This window comes from Aedes aegypti, chromosome 2 (genome assembly GCF_002204515.2).
Source record: "Aedes aegypti strain LVP_AGWG chromosome 2, AaegL5.0 Primary Assembly, whole genome shotgun sequence".
In the NCBI taxonomy this organism is placed as follows: domain Eukaryota; kingdom Metazoa; phylum Arthropoda; class Insecta; order Diptera; family Culicidae; genus Aedes; species Aedes aegypti.
In genome coordinates this window covers 59,884,685-59,904,340 of record NC_035108.1, presented here as the reverse complement: position 1 = coordinate 59,904,340, position 19,656 = coordinate 59,884,685, and the positions used below count along the sequence as shown (strand labels likewise).

The 19,656-nt window shown below is 37.1% G+C and overlaps 1 protein-coding gene across 1 annotated transcript in view; it reads left to right on the top strand.

The window, feature by feature from the left end:
* Positions 1 to 19,656, top strand: part of LOC5568122 (mucin-5AC) — a gene marked incomplete in the record, with an annotated part of 650,382 nt that overhangs the window by 463,647 nt on the left and 167,079 nt on the right. The window contains 1 exon segment of the mRNA XM_021840965.1: positions 14,617 to 15,063. Coding sequence (XP_021696657.1) covers positions 14,617 to 15,063 — 447 coding nt within the window.

The following is a 19,656-nucleotide window of genomic DNA, read 5'->3' as shown; positions in this document are numbered from 1 at the left end:
AGAGAATTTTCTCCAGCTTCTGGAGAGAATCTTCTTCAGCTTCTGGAGAGAATCTTTTCCATTTTCTGGAGAGAATCTTCTCCGGCTTCCGGAGAGAATCTTCTCCAGGTTCTGGAGAGAATTTTCTCCAACTTCTGGAGAGAATCTTCTTCAGCTTCAGGAGAGAATCTTCTCCAGTTTCTGAAGAGAATCTTCTCCAGCTTCTGCAGAGAATTTTCTCCAACTTCTGGAGAGAATCTTCTTCAGCTTCAGGAGAGAATTTTCTCCACCTTCTGGAGAGAATCTTCTTCAGCTTCTGGAGAGAATCTTCTCCGGCTTCCGGAGAGAATCTTTTCCAGCTTTTGGAGTAAATCTTTTCCGGCTTCCGGAGAGAATCTTCTCCAGTTTCTGGAGAGAATTTTCTCCACCTTCTGGAGAGAATCTTCTTCAGCTTCTGGAGAGAATCTTCTCCGGCTTCCGGAGAGAATCTTTTCCAGCTTTTGGAGGAAATCTTCTCCGGCTTCCGGAAAGAATCTTCTCCAGCTTCTGGAGAGAATTTTCTCCAACTTCTGGAGAGAATCTTCTTCAGCTTCTGGAGAGAATCTTCTCCAGCTTCTGGAGAGAATCTTCTCCAAATTCTGGAAAAAAAGAGCTTCTGGTAAGACTCTTTTCCAGCTTTTGGAGAGACTCTTCTCCATCTTCTGGAGAGAATCTTCTCCAGCTTCTGGAGAGAATCTTCTCCAGCTTCTGGAAAGATTCTTCCACAGATTGTGGAGAGCATCTTTTCCAGTTTCTGGAGAGAATCTTCTTCAGCTTCTGGAGAGAATCCTCTCCAACTTTTGAATAGAATCTTCTCCAACTTCAGGAGAGAATCTTCTCTAGTTTCTGGAGCGAATCTTCTGCTGAGAAGCTTCCAAGCTTCTGCTGAGAAGCTTCCAAGCTTCTGCTGAGAAGCTTCCAAGCTTCTGCTGAGAAACTTCTAAGCTTCTGTTGAGAAGCTTCCAAGCTTCAGCTGAGAAGCTTCCAAGCTTCTGCTGAGAAGCTTCCAAGCTTCAGCTGAGAAGCTTCCAAGCTTCTGCTGAGAAGCTTCCGAGCTTCTGCTGAGAAGCTGCCGAGCTTCTGCTAAGAGGCTGCCAAGCTTCTGCTTAAAAGCTGCAAAGCTTCTGCTGAGAAACTGCAAAGCATCTGCTGAGAAACTGCCAAGCTTCTGCTGAGAAGCTGCCATGCTGCTGAGAAGCTTCCAAGTTTCTGCTGAGAAGCTTCCAAGCTTCTGCTGAGAAGCTTCCAAGTTTCTGCTGAAAAGTTGCCATGTTTCTGCTGAAAAGCTTCCAAGCTTCTGCTGAGAAGCTCCTTAGCGTCTGCTGTGAAGCTCCCAAGAGAAGCTTTCTCAGTTTCTGGAGTGATGCTTTCTAAGCTTCTGGAGACAAGTTTTCTCAGCTTCTGGAGAAAAGCTTTCTCAGCATCTTGATAGAAGCTTTGCCAGCTTGTGGAGAGAAGTTTACGCAGCTCCCGGAACGGAACATTCTCAGCTTCCGAAACAGTTTCTGGAGAAAAGCTTCCTCAGCTCCTGGAGAGAAGCTTCCTCAGCTTCTGGAGAGAAGCTTTCATAGCTTCTGGAGAGTAGCTTTCGCAGTTTTTGGAGAGAAGATTCCTTAGCTTCTGGAGAGAAGCTTCCGAAGCTTGTGGAGAGAAGCTTTCCAAGCTGGTGGAGAGAAGCTTTCTCAGCTTCTGGAGAGATCTTCCTCAGCTTCTAGAGAGAAGCTTCTACAGTTTCTGGAGAGAAGCTTCCTCAGCTTCTGGAGAGACGCTTCCTCAGCTTCTGGAGAAAAACTTTCTCAGCTTCTGGAGACAAACTTTCTCAGCTTCTGGAGAGAAGCTATCTCAGTTTCTAGAGAGAAGCTTTCTCTACATCTTGATAGAAGCTTGTGGAGAGAAGCTTACGCAGCTTCCGGAACGGAGCATTCTCAGCTTCCGAAAAAGATTCTGGAGAAAAGCTTCCTCAGCTCCTGGAGAGAAGCTTCCTCAGCTTTTGGAGAGAATTTTTCATAGCTTCTGGAGAGTAGCTTACGCAGTTTTCTGAGAGAAGATTCCTTAGCTTCTGGAGAGAAGCTTCCGAAGCTTGTGGAGAGAAGCTTCCTCAGCTCACGGAGAAAAGCTTTCTTCCTCAGCTTCTGGAGAGAATCTTTCTCAGCTTCTGGAGAGAAGCTTTCTTAGCTTATGGAGAGAAGCTTTGTCCACTACTGGTGTGAATCTAAAATAAGATTTTACAGTCTCTGAATACAAGTTTTTACTGTTTCTTCACATTCACCCTTCGAAGAGAACATTTTTTGCTTTTTATTAGAAGTGTTTCCAGTTTTCAGAGAGAAGGATTTTAGTTTCTGAAGAGACACATAAGCAACATTTTATAGAGTTAGAAGAATAGCTCTTCTAACATCTGGAAAAAGCTTTTTCAAATTCTGAGAAGAGGTTCAGCTCTTGGAGAGAGGCTTCTTGAACTCACGGAGGCTTTTTCTGTTCACATTTCCCATTTTTCGAAAACAAACTTCCAGCATCTGAAAAACATCTAGCTTCTCGAGCAAAGCTTTCTTATTTTCTTGAAAGAAGCTTTCGTATCTTCTGAAGAAATGCTTTCTCAGCTTCTTGAATGAAGATTCCTTAGCTTTTCTTTTTTTCTGGAGAAAAGCTTTCTTAGATTCTGAAAAAAATAGTTTTCTCAGCAAGATTATGGAGGGCTATCTAGGCTGTCCAGCTCTGCTTCAGACAAACAGTTATTAAATTAGTAATTGGATATTAAAGAATTCGGTCTTGTAGATATTATGTAATGTTTTATGTTTTGCTCTATATTACGAAATTTTCCAGAACATACAAGTCATCCCGGCAATTTGGGTCTCATAACCATAAGTTCACAGATTGAATGCACTGCTTTAAATCTTGCTGGGGCGATTAATGATGATCCTACTTAGCATCACTTCGGGGTCGAGAATGATTCAACAAAGCACACCGGTCTTCTCGAGAAAAATCCCATGCAGGATTGAATAGTGCTGGCAATCATTCCCAGTGCCTCTTATCCTAAGTTACACATATACATACTCACATCTATTCAGCACGGATTCGGATGTTCTCCATTGTCCGTTTTCCCCGCAGTCGGATTTCCGGAAGATTTTCCCTTGAGCTGAGCTGTGGAGTTTTCCGAAATGGGGATTCTGCGATTGTCTGCGGCGGAAGTGGAAAGGGGATTAGCCTTCTTAACGTGTAGGGGTATGGAAGAGAGATGATGTAACGACGTTTCGTGCCACTGGATGAAGTAATAACAATAACGATTGATATAATGATGGTTATTATCATGCTGACGCTGGGAAAAAAATTGTGCTCACTTCTGTGGCAGGCAGTTATTTTTGCGACTCAGCACTGGACTCTGAAGAAGAGTTTAGCTTGGGTTTTGGTTTAATGGATTCGATCGATGACGCTTGAAATTTGATATTTAGCATGGGATAATCACTACAATAAATTAGGAAAGGATTTGAAAAGTGAGATATCTCTTAAATTATGTCACGCTTTACAATCAATCCCCCACGTTTTGACGTCATAACTTCCGGGGTACCACAAACGCGATCACGATCCGCAGTAATTCCCCACCCTCAATTAATCCTACTGCTAATTGCCTAGATTAAACGCACCTTCTTCTTCCCAACAGTTAGAGTAAACTTCTCCCCACGTACCAGAAGCTCATCCTTCTTTTCGCAATCGTTCTTCCCACTGCTCTCAAGGTAAGACAAAGTAGCAAACACGGAAACTCAACTTTCCAAAAACTTATTTCTCAATCGTTGTCGTCGTCTTCGTCGTCTCCGTCGCAGACTTCTTTCCCTTAGTAGTTATCAACCACCTTTGCGGCCTCTACGTAACCGAAATCCGGCGCGAATAACTCTCTCCGCAATCCCACTTCTTAAGGTTGTCGCGTAATAAGACTGAATTCTACCGATGGAGAAAGGAGCGAGCGGTATCAAAAGTTTTCCACTCTCCATCTCGGCTTTGCGGGGTTTTCCACCAACTCTTCTAAATGGTTGAAACTGATTGCGAAAGCTTTCCAGCCACGAAGGAGTGGCAAATACATATCACACAGTACGTGTTCTAAGTCTCCAACCGTGGATGGTGTGTAGATTATCGTTAGTTGTAAACGCTATTAGCTTTCTGGGTGTTTGCTTTCTTATCGCTTGAAAGTGGGTAAGCGGCTCGAGGCATTTTAATTGACATGGAACCCTCATTTTTACTATTTTTTTTGGTTTACAATCTCTGAACCATTTTCTCAATGTTTTAACCTCAAACGCCTGGAATTCAGAGGAATTTCGTCTGGAATGCAAGATGAGATCAGTATACAAGGAGGACTAGAATCCATCTGAAATGATATCTCTGGTTTTATTACGGATTTTTACACGGGAATAGGTTTTCATAAGCGTCCTGAACAGCTCTTTCACGAATTTCACGCAAAAATTGTCATTATGGATTCTGTTTTCCCACAATTAGCAAAGTGTGTCTCAAACGCGTCTCATTTCAATGAGTTTAACGGCTTGAAAAGTTCTAGATTGAGAAAATTCTTAAGATTGGATTTGTCGCGGTCTCATTGACGGGACAAGTTTGCCTTGGTCAGTTCTTTATTGTGCACGACATTTCATAATGTTCCTCCAAGAAATCAGCGGTTTTCATACTCTTTCTCCCAAAAATCTCCAAGATAGGCTTTATTTGCATTTTATCCAGGAATAACTTCCGTACTTCACCAGTTATCCTTCAAAGCGTTTTTTATATATACCTTCAAGGAATCGGATGATCCAGGATTTGCACTTTGCAAACTTAATTTCTCCAAAAAATCTTCAACTAATTCTATGAAATGTGGCTATTGCTACAAAATCACAAGGCATAAGTTTTTGTCAAGGATTCCTAAATAAACTATCCAAGGAGCTCTAAAAATAAAAATAAAATTCAAGGATTCCTCTTAGTATTTTTTCTAAGAGTTCCGTTGAAGATACTTCTAGGAATTTCACAACAGATTTCTTTGAATATTAGCTCTGCGATAATAGCTCTCGAAATTATTTTGGGGGTTATTGCAGGGATACCATTAATTAAAAATAAAATACTTTATTTCTTACAAACTTTATTTACCATTAGGCTCGTGTTTTTTCTTAAATTAACTTCATTATTAATGGTAATAAACAGTATTGGACATATTAAATGCACCAAAGCCATTTTTCCATACAAAAAGGTCAATATCAGTTAGTTATATCTCCGTCGTAATTTGTAGTTCGTCACAACAAAATAAAAAGGATCGGTTGAGAAACAGCTTGATATATATAGCTATCTGAAGTTGACCATTTTTTAGATTTAAGTGCATTTGATATGTCCGTTACTGTATATGGGACTTTTCCATAAATATTCTATGAATTTTACCAAAGATCAGTTGAAGATTAGAAATTAGATGCATCTGAGGTTATTCCAGAAAGAAAAAAACACTAAGAACTAGTTACATCAAGAGCCTAAGAATTGCTCTTATTTCCTCTAGAAACTCAGCTAGAGACTTCTACACGGATTTTCCCAAAAATTACTTCAAAATTATCCAGATACTTCTAAAAGTTTCTAGGAATTCCACCAAAAATATAGCCAGGAATATTTCTGAAAGTATTTTTGTAAGTAACTTACAGAATCCAAACACTAATATTTTCAGAATTTTATTTCGAACTCTTAGATCAAATTTTTGGACATTCTGAAAGACATTCATGGATATATGACAGTGAATGGTGCGAAAAGGCATTGAACGAAGCCTTAAAAATTCTGAAATCATTTATTGAGTGTCCTTGGAAGAATTCATGTTTGAATATTTAGAGAAATGGCAGCATTGACCCCGGGAGAAAATTTTACGACATGTTTTAGATAAATTGTGCTATGATTACTAGTGGTACCTTATGAAAATAAAACAATTGGGGAAATTCCTGTAAAGGTACTTCCAGTAAAATCCTCCATTATTTTCCAAACGAATTCTTCTCAATTTCCAAAATCTATGAAGAATTTTCAAGGAACTTTTTCAAGAGCCCTCAATTTTCATCAAGAAATAATATTTAGAACAAATTATTGAAATAAATTCAGAGAAAAATACAGTGAATTCCTGCTGAATTCGTTGCGAATTTTGTGTGTTATGTTTGAATTCCTTGTAAGGTACCGTGGGGCAAGTGGGTAATGGAATTCGCATAGTTGAAATTCTTCAAATTCTAGAGACTTTAAATTGATACTAATGAGGTCGTGTATATTTTTTAGCTTGACTCCCACCAAATATAAGCAGCATGCTGAAATTTATTTTTATGAAAAATTAAAGAAAAAAATACAGAAAAAGTTTTTGAAAAATGTCTCCTTACTTTTTACTTGCTCCAAAAGTGGGGCAAGTGAAAAGTTTACCGTTTTGAATAATAAATTCAAAAATAAACAGTTATATCCACGATTTCTATAAGCTTAAACATTTGTTAAGGCTTCCCAATGAACAATAACATAAGTAATATGTAAACAAAGAAAATGTTATTCATTTCATTTGAATTTTCTTCTGTTCAGTTATGTTAGTTGAAATGATTCGACAACATTATAACTGCAACATTTCCAATGTTAGTTCTTACATTATAGGACAGCAATTGCATTTCTGCTCTGTATAATTCCCACCGCTAGTTATTTGTTTTTGAGAAAGTCGGATATGACGTCGGATAACTCTTCGGGAGAAATCAAACGGAATCCTTCAATAACGTATTTAGAATCTTTTTTATGTGGGTAGACCTATATCCCATTTTTATGTTTTGAACTAGCTTTACATAGATATTCCACGAGATTTCCGTGTGTTCTCTAATATTGCAACTTTTCAGTCAACGTCTTCCTTTTAATTGACTGCCCGAAGTAGACATATTAATATATTAATGTTTGGCAACATCTTTTAGAGAAGTTCCATGATTTCTAATAGCTTTTAACTCTTGAGTATAGTGTTTCTTGAATTATCAGCACGTTATATTTTTCTATGATAATTGCGAACCATGTTTACTTATGGCGACTTAAAGAGAAAACAGAAATTCAATCTCTAATGATAAACTTTTCACTTGCCCCACGTAATAAGAAAATTGAAGGTGTTTAAATTTAGTTATTTTTAGGTCTACGTCGAATTAATTTTATTAAATTATTAAATTTAATTAATTTTTTATTGCAGTTTGAAACAGTCACAGAGGACAACTAAGAAGTGGTACAGGAAATTATTTTCCGCAACTTTTTTCCACTGAAAATATTAAAATAAGATTGTACGCTGCCAACTTGTTACGGAGTAACAGTTGACAGGTTAACAATTTTTCGCTCTATTATGCAATAATGGCTGAAAAATCTCAGAAATATCTTACCTATCGTAATGTTCTCAATGGACTCAAAGGTTTACGCATGAGTTCAAAACGTTATTTCACATATTCAGTGAAATATATCAATTGTTTTCACTTACCCCATTTACCGCGGGGTACCTTATAATATAAAATAAAACTTCTTGAAGAAATCCCTGAATAATTTCTAGACTAGTATTTAAAAAGTACTTAAAGCAAATAATTGAAAGGATCTATGTACTATTTTTTGGAGGAATTCAAGTGAAAATGCATAGAAAAATCTCTAAAGGGATTTATGGGGAATCACAAGGGCAAAGCTTGGAGATATTCTGCGTGAAATTCCAGTTAGAATCCTTAAACATAAATCGTGATATGGGTACTGTAGCAATCTTTTATTAATTTAATAAATGTTGTAAGAATCCCATAAGAAAAGTTAGTGGAAGGTTTATCTGAAAGTGCTCTTAAAGATATGGAATCAGTTTTTTTTAAGTTCCAAATGGTATTTCATAAAAAAAAGTATTGAGAAAAGGGATATTTGGATCCATTGAAGAGTCTATAGTAGGGTGATTCCAAATTTGAAAATGTTTGAAAATCCAATGTCCCATATGACGGATTTCACGCCAACTCGACAAAGGGATTGGCAGCACCCCTTCAGAATTCAATGAAACTGTCTGGGTGTCAAGACTATGTGAAATATCTTAGTTTACATACTTTGTTTTTTTCAAAATCGATCTAGACTAACATTTTGGAAGGGTCAAAGTTTTTTTTACTTTTTTTTATGAACCCGTATAGCTCGAAAACGGTAAGACCTACAAAAAAGTGTTGTATGGGGGACTGTCGTGAAATTTCCTGAAATTTTAGAAAAAAATATTGGAAAAATAAAAAAGCATTTTCTACACTGAAAAAAATAATGATTCAATACTTTAAAGTCGATTTAAAAAAACGGCCATTTCAGATTTTGATCGTTCTAAGGCAAAAAGTTTCGCAATTAAGTTTACTAAAAGTCGTCCATACATTGCAAAATGGGCATATTTAAGGGAAAAAAGTTTTCCTAACAAAGAATTTTTCAAATACATTTTTTTTTATTTCGCTTTAAATAGTCTAGTATGATATTATTTTTTCAAGTGATAAATGAGTTTCAATCACAAAATAGATTATATTTGTTTTATTGGGAGTAGTTAAAAGAAATAAAAAATATGAAATTTCCTGAAATTTTAGAAAAAAAAATGGAAAAAATAAAAAAAAAAACATTTTCTACACTGAAAAAAAAATGATTCAATACTTTAAAGTCAATTTAAAAAAAACCACCATTTCAGATATTGATCGTTCGAAAGTTTCGCAATTAAGTTTACTAAAAGTCGTCCATACATTGCGAATTGGGCATATTTAAGGGAAAAAAGTTTTTCTAACAACGAATATATTGAATTGAGCTGTTCAAAAGTTATGATTTTTTTTAAACATTACAATTCTAATGCGCTGAGATCTACAGTGTGTGCCGATGAAAAATGACTGATTTTTTATTTTCAAAAAAAAAAAAATCTAAAAAACTAAAAAACTTACATCGCTGAAAATTTGACAGTATACGTAAAATTTTCTGAACTTTCAAGAAAAAATGAGAACAGCAATAGCCCCTTTGGTCCCGAGGCCTTCAAAACACGAAAAAACGGAAACTATTGAGTTTTTTCATGTAAAAAACACAATTTTTGTGAAATTTTATATTTTTCCTGAAAAGTCAAAATCTTTAGCCTTCGTTTCGTCCTTAAAGATTGAAAATCAATCGAACGGTTAAAAATAAAAGTTTTGCAAAATCGCGTTTTTTCTGGTTACCCTATTTCGGAAATGGTCACCCTAATCAAAAAATCCAAAAATACGTGTATCGTTATTTCGGATAAGGAACAAAATAGCAAATTTTCACGGAATTCGGAGACCCACTAGATCGGTTGGCAACGGAATGGCTGTATATATATATATATATATATATATATATATATATATATATATATATATATATATATATATATATATATATAGATATAGATATATATATATATATATATATATATATATATATATATAGATATATATATATATATATATATATATATATATATATATATATATATATATATATATATATATATATATATATATATATATATTATATATATAATTCCTTAAAAAAATAATTACTAAATAGAAAATCCGGGTGTAATTCCTGATCGAGTTCAAGAGGAAATGCATGGATTAATTTACTAAAAAATATATAGATAAAATCCTGAAACTGCCATCTCTTACAAATACTTGAAGGAATATTTATAAAAATCCGACGTGTTAGGTATGAAGGATGCCTTCTGGTATTCAGGGTTGGATTTCATCAGGAACTCAAGAAGCTTTTCGTTTGCAATTCAGGAGATTATCATCTATAATTTGCCATAGTAGCCGTTAACAGGGCTGCTAGAAGGTCGCGTTTTAGAGACTGCGTCACTGTTTTGAAGCATCTTTTTTATGAAAGATATCTAAAATTTCTATGCCATCCAAAATGGTATCTAAAGTTACTCCTTTGGTTATTCTGATGTAGTAAATCGTTGTACAAAATTCTACAAAACTCTAGAAAAACCGTGAGAATTTTCTTTTTAATGATTTCTACAGAGATTTTTTCTGTAATACTTACAGGGATTTCTCCGTAAATTGTTCTAACGTAAATTCTTCCAACCAGTGCTGTTAAATGTCAAAATTTTGGAAAATTTAGAATGCTTATAGCACCGACCCATGCGAAGTATCGCATCAGCAAATTTTGTCATCCGATAGTAATTCGGAAAAGGTCACTGGGAAAAACATTTTCCGATGACTTTTTCCACGGGGAACGATGATATTAGCAATATTCAATTGTCAAAGTCACGTGATATCCATGATATTTAACAACACTGCTTCCAATTTTCGAGGAATTTCTTCAAAATTTACTCCAGGAAATCCTTGAGCATTCCGACGCTCTTACCTCCAGTAATTTCCACAGGCACTACTCTGGTTTTTTTTCCCTAAGACCATACCTGGATTTGCTCTAGGTATTGTTCCACTAATTTTTTCACCGATTACTCCTGTTGTTACTCTACGACATCTTTCAAAGACTCCTACAAGAGCTCTTCCAAGAAAATCCACGAAGGTTCGTTCTAGACTTTTTTGATAAATTCGTTTGGGATTTTTTCAAGATACCCTTCCACAATTCTTACGTAGATTTTGAGATTTTTCTGAATTTTCATTTGGATAACTTCAATTATTCATACACGGTCACTGAAAGCAATTGCTGAGAAAAATAATTATACAATCTGATGAGATCTTTTCCAGGAATCTCCTATTAATTTCTTCAGCATTTCGTACGTAGATTACTCCTTGTTTGAAATTTCTCGAGTAATTTCTGAAGCCAAATCTCTATGCAGTTTTTATTCAAGGTTCTACACTTGTCAATACTACTACCACGGCAGTTTTTCCAGTAATTCCTCCGACAATTTCTACTCGAGGAATTCTATGCAAAACATCGGAGGGTTTTTCAAGGAACTCTTTTCGAAAATAGAGCAGGATATTATCCACAGATTGGATTGTTTATTTATTTCTTAGCATTTTTCTAGCAAACCATCATACTTTCTCAAAAGTCCAGAGTTATTTCATAAATCCTTGAAGCTTCATCAAGTGTTACGTAAGAACAACATCCATGAAAACTAACATTTTCTATGGTTCTCGAATTCGATATCGAGAAAAAATTTAATCATATCCAAAATTCCCTTGACATTTCCATGGAAACATCGCTGGAAGAATGCCTGGGAAAATTCTTTGCAGACTTCCTTTGGGGAATGCCTCCAAGAATTTCTGAAGAAATATCTGAATGAATCCAAGTAGTAATTCCTGATGGTATTTTTAGACAACGTTTTAGTTGAAATCCCATAGAAATCCTGAAAATCTGTGGAGGCATCTCTGAAGAAAGTATTGGTTGAACTCTTAAAGATGGACTAAACGGGAATCTTGAAGGAAGTTATAAAGAAATCAATGAAAGAATTAGGACTTCCTTGAAAATTTTCAGCAGAAACTGTTGATGGCTCACGTAACAATTCAAAAGGGCCAACCCTCAGATCGTTGGATATGAGAAAATTATATGTGAATATTGTCAACCACATTTTTAATTTCAATTTCTCGGTATTCAAATCAATCAAATCAATGCTCGTTGAATGACGATTTACTATTACTACACGTTATTAATCTATTTTATTCTGTAAACTGCCAAAAATATGGAAAAAAATTGAGTTTTAATGCTTGACCAATTTTTGATTTTCAACCAGGCATTGGCTTTTTCTATGAGCCAACTTGAATTTTGTTAGCGTGCATTGGCCTAAGGCTAGGCTCGTTTTGTTTTTCACCGATTGACCAAGAGAGAGTCAGTAGCCTCTCACCATGCTAAGGCCAATGACAGTTTGGCCGTTTGAAGCAGAGGGCCAAAAAAGTGATTACACTGCGGAACAAGTTTTTGTCTCAAGCATCAAAATACCACTATTTACTTAATTAGGGGTTGCTGAATAAATTGGCGTTTTCAAAAATATCATAGCACGTCTAGTTTTTGAGATATTGCCTGTTGAAAATGCAAAATTAATCTATATCAGCCAACTTGCATGCAAGTTTTTCAGCTTGTAAGGCAATGTATTTGCTTAATTTGCCACACAGTTCAATGCTTATCAACAAGGTTTGTAATACTATAGATGCTCAAAAATTATTTTTTGAGCTTGAGCTTGAGCTTGAGCTTGATTGGCCGCCCGTGGATGCTACTCCAGTATCGCCATATCAGCTGCACTTACACAAGGAACCAACCGAATGACTGCTTGGGACTAACAGGCATCCTCAGTGTATAAGTGCTGATGATCTTCTATTTTTAGCGACAATGGTGCCTGCCACGTCAGAATGCAGACCAATGTGGGGAAGGGGGAGGAATTGATGATGCATTAACTGGCTCCCACGTAGACCGTATATACCACTGCATCTACGCCAGTTCATGCGGGAGTGTATGGATTGGGGGAAAGGCATGGCAGAGAGGTTTGCTTTTGTGGTTAGCAGACTGCCTATGAATCAGGCGTAAGGAAAGGCATGCGCGTGGAAGAATGGAAGCGTTAGGGAAACGGTTTCTTGTCCGTCTCTGGTTCTAGCATTTGCTATGAACGAATAGTTTGAGTGTGATATATTTAGAATGGAAGATAGAAGCAAGTGAGAGATATACAACTACAAAGTACGAGGAAAGGGACGGGCCTGGGATTGAACCCATGACCTTCTGCTTATGAAGCAGAAGCGGTAGCCATCAGACCACCAACCCCGTCTGCTCAAAAATTATTTTTTGGTGTTTTAGAAAAGTATTGTATTTTACCATATAAGAGAAACGAAGAAAGTTGTATGGAGACTGCAAGCATGTTGGAAAAATCGAGTTAATCTTAATTTTATCGTGCCATTTCAACCAAATTATATTTGAAATAAAAGTTGAAGTCCTATTTTGCATGCTTGTTGGAAAAGATCACACAAAAGTTTGATAAATCATACCTTAAATCTCATGTAAATATCAATTAAATCAGGGTTTTATACAACTTTCGCGACCTGTAGCTAAAAATTGTGACGTGCAGGGACATTTCTGAGAACGGCATCAGATTCAGCGATCCCAAATCTACTAGAGACACATAATTTAATTCTTGAGACACGCAAAAATGTCATTTTTGTTACGCTGTGTGATTTGCAGTTTTGAAATTCTGTTAACGAAACTTATGATTTTATAGAAAAATGTTCTATGGAGAAATTGTAGTAAACCGTTTAGACGTCAACAAAAAACTATAGGGGAATTAATGTATTCTTTACAGTCTGAGCCGATGCCCTGTTTCGTTTGTTATTTTCTCGGACATCAGCAGACAAATTACTTGTTTGTCTGTTTACATGTATGCGCTGCTCAATCTTTTATCGATTCACACCGTCAGAATTGTTAATAGCTTTTTGGAAACGTTTTTACAACGCTTCAAACTTCTCTTGTCAGTGTGACTATTGTCGGCAGCTTTCCCATGAAAACTGCAGGCAAATCTATTCGGCAGCTCCAAAATCAGCCGCATTCTGAGCTGTATTCATTTGAATTGAAGACATCCTTGGCGAAATTGTTTGTCCAGTCTCGAAAATCGTGAAGCGGGAAGAACAAACAATCGTCTGAATGTCTTCATTGGCTTTTTTAATAGGAAAACACTGTGTATTTGGCGTTTGAAATTTGGTTGCCGATAATAGTCGAATGGTGTCAAATCCGTGAATCATCCTACACTGAAAAAATATATTTAATTTTTGTTATAACCAAAACCCAAATTTTGAATCACACAAAAACCTTTTAATATTATTTAATTTTTGTCCTTTTTGAATTAGTTGTATCAAATTCGTGGTCTTCGTGACCGTGCGGTTAGTATTACCAAGCATTTAGCCACATCGAGTCATGGGGTGTGGGTTCGATTCCCGCTTCAGTCCGGAAAAAATTTCGTCAGGAATGTATTTCGACTGTACACTGGACGTGGCATGCTAGTCCGTTGTCTAGTGTGGTGTTTCTTTCAAAGGGCAAATAGTCCAGTGGAAGCATTAACGTGTCGTGTCTTTATTTTATTCAATGCAAAAATTTATAATTAAATAAAAATAGGACAATTTTTATTAATTATTCGCGATTCTTCATCAAGAACAAAAGGTTTTCGAAAGTATAGGTCATACTTTTCCCTACTGATTTATTTTCCTTGATGGATAATCGTGAATAACTAATGGATTTTCATTTGGCCTATTTTATTATTTAATCAATACATTTTTGCACTTAACATGAAATCACTCGAAAATGGCTAGGTGTAAATCAAATCAGCCTCAATTTCGCTCTGGATCGCTTGGGTTTCATTAAAAGTTCAATGACTTCTGCACCATTACCGCTTGAAACAGTTTACCTCCCATTTTATTGCTTCAATTCAACCAACCAACCAAAATCACAAAATTGATTCGCCATGTTCTAATCAACTTTTTCGTTCTGTTCTTTTCATTTCACGCTATCCAAATCAAAAATATCTGAATCTGATCGCCATTTTATTATTTCAATAATTGTGCTGCCTTTGCGTTGCTGTTGTGCTGTCATTACACACACATTCATTCACGGACCCACACATCTACACAACAATCACCACAACAAACCAACCGGAATTCCCCCGATAAGAAGACCGAATTATTGCAGCAAACGGAACCAGAAACGCAAGTCTCAAGTGCCAACAACACCATCATCAACCAAACGAACATCAGTCCCAACGGTAGCAGCATCAGCTGTAGTTCGCCGTCAGATGTCGCCACCGCCGCCGCTCTGATTGCCGCCAGCAGTGCACAACAATTGGTGAGCAGCGGAGGAAGCAGCAGTAGTAGTCCCGGCGGTGGCCTCGGCGTCGGCAGTTGTATCATGACCACCGGAAGCAGTACCATCACGACCACGGCCGGGACCGGGACTGTGCCGTTGAGTACGGCCCAGCAGCAGCTCTCGGTGGTGCAAAGCCAGCAACAGCAGCAGAACGTGGCCGCAGCCGTGGCAGCCGCCACCGCCCTAGCCGAATCCAAAGCACAACCAAAGCGACTACACGTGTCGAATATTCCGTTCCGATTTCGGGACCCGGACCTGCGGTCCATGTTTGGGGTGAGTACGACTAGAAGTTTGAAATTAAACCAAGTTTAAATATTGAATATTTACTAATTCACGGAATTCGGCATCTCGTTGAAATCTCACTTGTAATCCTGTAATAATTTCGTCTGACATTTTTCCATCGGAATCCGGTCGAGATTTCACTTGAAATTTTGTTAGGATTTCGTTAGAAATCCTGTGAGGATTTCCTTCGAAATCAAGTGAGTATTTCCCTCGAAATCCTGTGAGAATTTCCCTCGAAAACCTGTGAGGATTTGCCTTGAAATCCTGTAAGGATCTCTCTCGAAATCCTGTGAGGATTTGCCTCGAAATCCTTTGATGATTTTTCTCGAAATCTTGTAAGGATATCCCTCGAAATTCTATGAGGATTACCTCAAAAAAAAAAAAAATTATAAAACATTGCAGCATAAAATGTTCCTTTATAATTCCTGTTAGAAATAAGAAAAACATGTAAAATTAGTGTGTAATGAAACGGTCTACTATTCATTGACGACAAATAAATAAATAAATAAAATCCTGTGAAGGTTTCCCTCAAAATCATGTGAGCATTTCCCTAGAAATCCTGTGAGGATTTTCCTCGAAATTTTTTGAAAATTTTCCTCGAAGTCCTTTGAGGGTTTTCCTCGAAATCTTGTGAGGTTTTCCCTCAAAATAATTTGAAGATTTCCCTCTAAATCCTGTAAGGATTTTCCTCGATATGCTGTGAGGATTTATCTCCAAATCCTGTGAGAATTTCCCTCGAAATCATGTGAGGATTTGCCTTGAAATCCTGTGAGGATTTCTCTCGTAATCCTGTGAGACTTTTCCTCGAAATCCTGTGAGGATTTTTCTCGAAATCCTTTGAAGATATTTCTCGAAATCTTGTGGAGATTTCCCTCGAAATCCTATGAGGCTTACCTCAAAATCCTGTGAGGGTTTCCCTTAAAATCCTGTGAGGGTTTCCCTCGAAATCATGTCAGGATTTCCCTCAAAATGTTTAGAAGATTCCCCTCGATATGCTGTGATGATTTATCTCCAAATCCTGTGAGGATTTGCCTCAAAATCCTGTGAGGGTTTCCCTCGAAATCTTGTCAGGATTTCCCTCGAAATCATGTCAGGATTTCCCTCGAAATCATGTGAAGATTTCCCTCGACATCCTGTGAGGATTTCCCTTGAAATCCTGTGAGAATTTTCCTCGAAATTCTATGAGAATTTCCCTTGAAATCCTGTGAGGGTTTCCCTCGAAATCCTATGAGAATTTCCCTCGAAAACCTGTGAGGATTTCCCTCGAAATCCTGTGATGATTTCCTTCGAAATCCTGTGACAATTTCCCTCGAAATCCTGTTAGGATTTCCCTCGCAATCCTGTGAGGATTTTCCTCGAAATCCTGTGAGGATTTGCCTCGAAATCCTTTGAGGATTTCCCTAGAAATTCTGTCAGGATGTCCTTTAAAATCCGGTGAAGATTTCCCTCGAAATCCTATCAGGATTTCCCTTAAAATCCGGTTAGGATTTCCCTCGAAATCCTGTGAATGTTTTCTTCGAAATCCTGTGAGTATTTCCCTCGAAATCCTTTGAGGATTTCCTTCGAAATCTTGTGAGGATTTCTCTCTAAATCCTGTGAAGATTTCCCTCGAAATGCTGTGAGTATTTCCCTCGAAATCCTGTGAGGATTTGCCTCGAAATCCTTTGAGAATTTCCCTCGAAATTCTGTCAAAATGTCCTTTAAAATCTGGTGAAGATTTCCCTCGAAATCCTATCAGGATTTCCCTTAAAATAGGTTAGGATTTCCCTCGAAATCCTTTTATGATTTCCCTCGAAATCCTTTTAGGATTTCCCTCGAAATCCATTTAGGATTTCCCTCGAAATCCTGTGAGTACTTCCATCGAAATCCTGTAATGATTTATCTAAAAATCCTGTGAGGATTTTCCTCGAATTCCTGTCGATTCGATTCCGTTTCGATACCGATTCGATTTAGATTTCGATTCAATTTCGATTTGATTTCGATTCGATTTCGAAATTTTGTTGATATTTTTAAGATCCCAAATCCTGTTATTATTTTAATCAATATTCTATTGGGATTTCACTTATAATACTGTTAAACATTCTTAGGATTTCCTGGCAACCCTTTCAGATGTTCTTTTGAGGTCTCTTTAGAATATCTCCTAAATATTTCAGGATATTCTCCAAAATCCTGTCGGTTTTTCATTGAAATTTAAGTTTTGATATTCACTTGATATCCTGTTAGGATTAAACCCTAACCTTAGCAGTTTGAAGTCAATATACTGTCTAAAAGCATTAAAACCACATTTGATTCAATTCTGTTATCAGAAATGCTCTTACCGAATCCTTCCAAACAGTGTAACCCGGAACAAGATATTTTCCAAACCGTGAAGCTTCAGTTCATCCTTTCTTTCCATTTCCGTTTACCTATCCTTGCTTCAGCAATTATCGATTCGCTTTGATAATCAAATGACGATATAATTCTGTGAAATTGACCCAAGTGCTTACCGAGCCATGACCGATCCACATCGACAAATTGATATTCGAAAGCTACAGAGTCTATTCTATACAGTTGTTTCGAATCCATCCTCTCGTTCAACCATACCGTCGATGGGGGTGACAATGGGTCTAGGGGGTGAGATTGGGTCAAAACGGAAAAATATGTTTTGTGAAATATTTCAGCTAATAACGCAGATATTACTAAAATTAATAATTCATATGTTAGGGAACATATTATTGTACATAATTCATAACAATATACATTTTTAGAAATAGTAGTTTTTGTTTACTACATCAATAAACCTGCATGTTGAAACTAGATAAAATTTACAACATTAAATTTCTCTTGTACAAAGTATCACGCATGTACTCTAGCCTCTATCGTTGTATTAGTAGAATGTTGAAAGTCTTTTCAATACACATCACAGGTATTTTCCGCAATCTGTTTGATTTTCTCACAAAAAAATCATTTTTTTTCGGTACGATGTCTAAAACATTGAAAATGGGGGTGAGATTGGGTCAAGCAAGAACGATAGTTCAGTGCGCATCGTACCTTCGTGCTGTGCGTACACGAATTCTCTCTGCTCTTGGAAGTTTTCTTAAAAACTACCTAAAGCAATAAAACAGTACTTTTCAGTGCTACAAAAACAGTACTTTTCAGTGCTAAAATTAAAAAACGGTACTTTTCAGTGCTACTAAAACAGTACTTTTCAGTACTATTTTTTCTACTATTGATCCCTTTACGATCCTCGTTTGGACCCGTGCCTTCGATTTTTCGTTGGACCCGTTGGCGAAAGCTAGCGGTGGTAATCCTTCTTGGACACCGTCTTGGGAAAAAAACCTCTCGAAGGTCACGTCTTCTTTCGTTTATTAATTAAACATGGTATCAACAACTAACAAAAGGAAGGGTGAATCTCTGAATTCACTACTTCCTTCCAAAAAAGTGGGTTTTAAAACTGTCACTACACGTGGCAAGAATGGAAGAAAGGACGTTTCCCCGGAATGCGAACTTTCTTCCAAGGGTGAAATGAATAATTGTATCGAAATGAGCAATCAGTTCGATGCTCTAGACAAATTTTCCGAACACCAAATCGAAGCAGCCTCTAGCACAGGCTCTTTGATTCAAGTGAGGAAGCAAAGAGTGCCGCCTATCGTGGTCAGTTATTCCGAATTTGCGGGATTTAGGCAGGAGATCTTGAACTCCATTAGGGGAATCAAGGTTTCCTTCCAAATCGCAAAGAAAGGAGACTGTCGCGTTTTGCCGGAAACTCTTAAAGATCGTGAGCTTCTTCTCAAACATCTTGAAGAGAAGAAGCACAAATTTTTTACTTATGACGACAAAACTGAACGTTTGTTCAAAGTTGTCTTGAAAGGTCTCTCAAGTGACTATAAATCACCTGAAGAGATCAAAAATGGAATAAATGATTTACTTGGATTTTCCCCAGTCCAAGTAATCATTATGAAAAAGAGAACCCAATCTGGCATTGTTCGGAAAGGGCTTTCTCAAGAATTTTATTTAGTTCACTTTAACAAAAAAGAACTAAATAATATTAAAGCTTTAGAAAAAGCAAAACTTTTGTTTGATGTCCGTGTGACATGGGAACATTTCCAGAAACCTGGAAGAAATTACCAGAACCCCACTCAGTGCCGTCGGTGCCAAAAGTGGGGTCATGGTACAAAAAATTGTCGCATGGATGCTAAATGCATGATTTGCGGAGGTTCTTCTCACGCCAAAGACGTCTGTCCAGTGAAAGAAGATACCACCAAATTCATATGTTGTAATTGCGGGGCTAACCATAAGTCCAATTTTTGGAATTGTCCTTCACGCAAAAAGGTCATTGAGGCTCGTGCCAGGCAGATGAAAGATAATATCCGTTACGATAACGGTCGTTTCCGGAATTTGCCTGGTAGAGTATCGAACAATGCTCATTTTTCAGTTAACGATCGCTTGATCATGAATCATACCCATCAGGAAGATCATAATCATGCTCATTCACAAACTAATTTTATTCCGACGGGTAGCCGTTCGCATCTTTCTATTTCGAATGTATCTACCCACGGTAAATCCTTTGCCGATATCGTAGCAGGAAATTCGAACTTCTCCCCT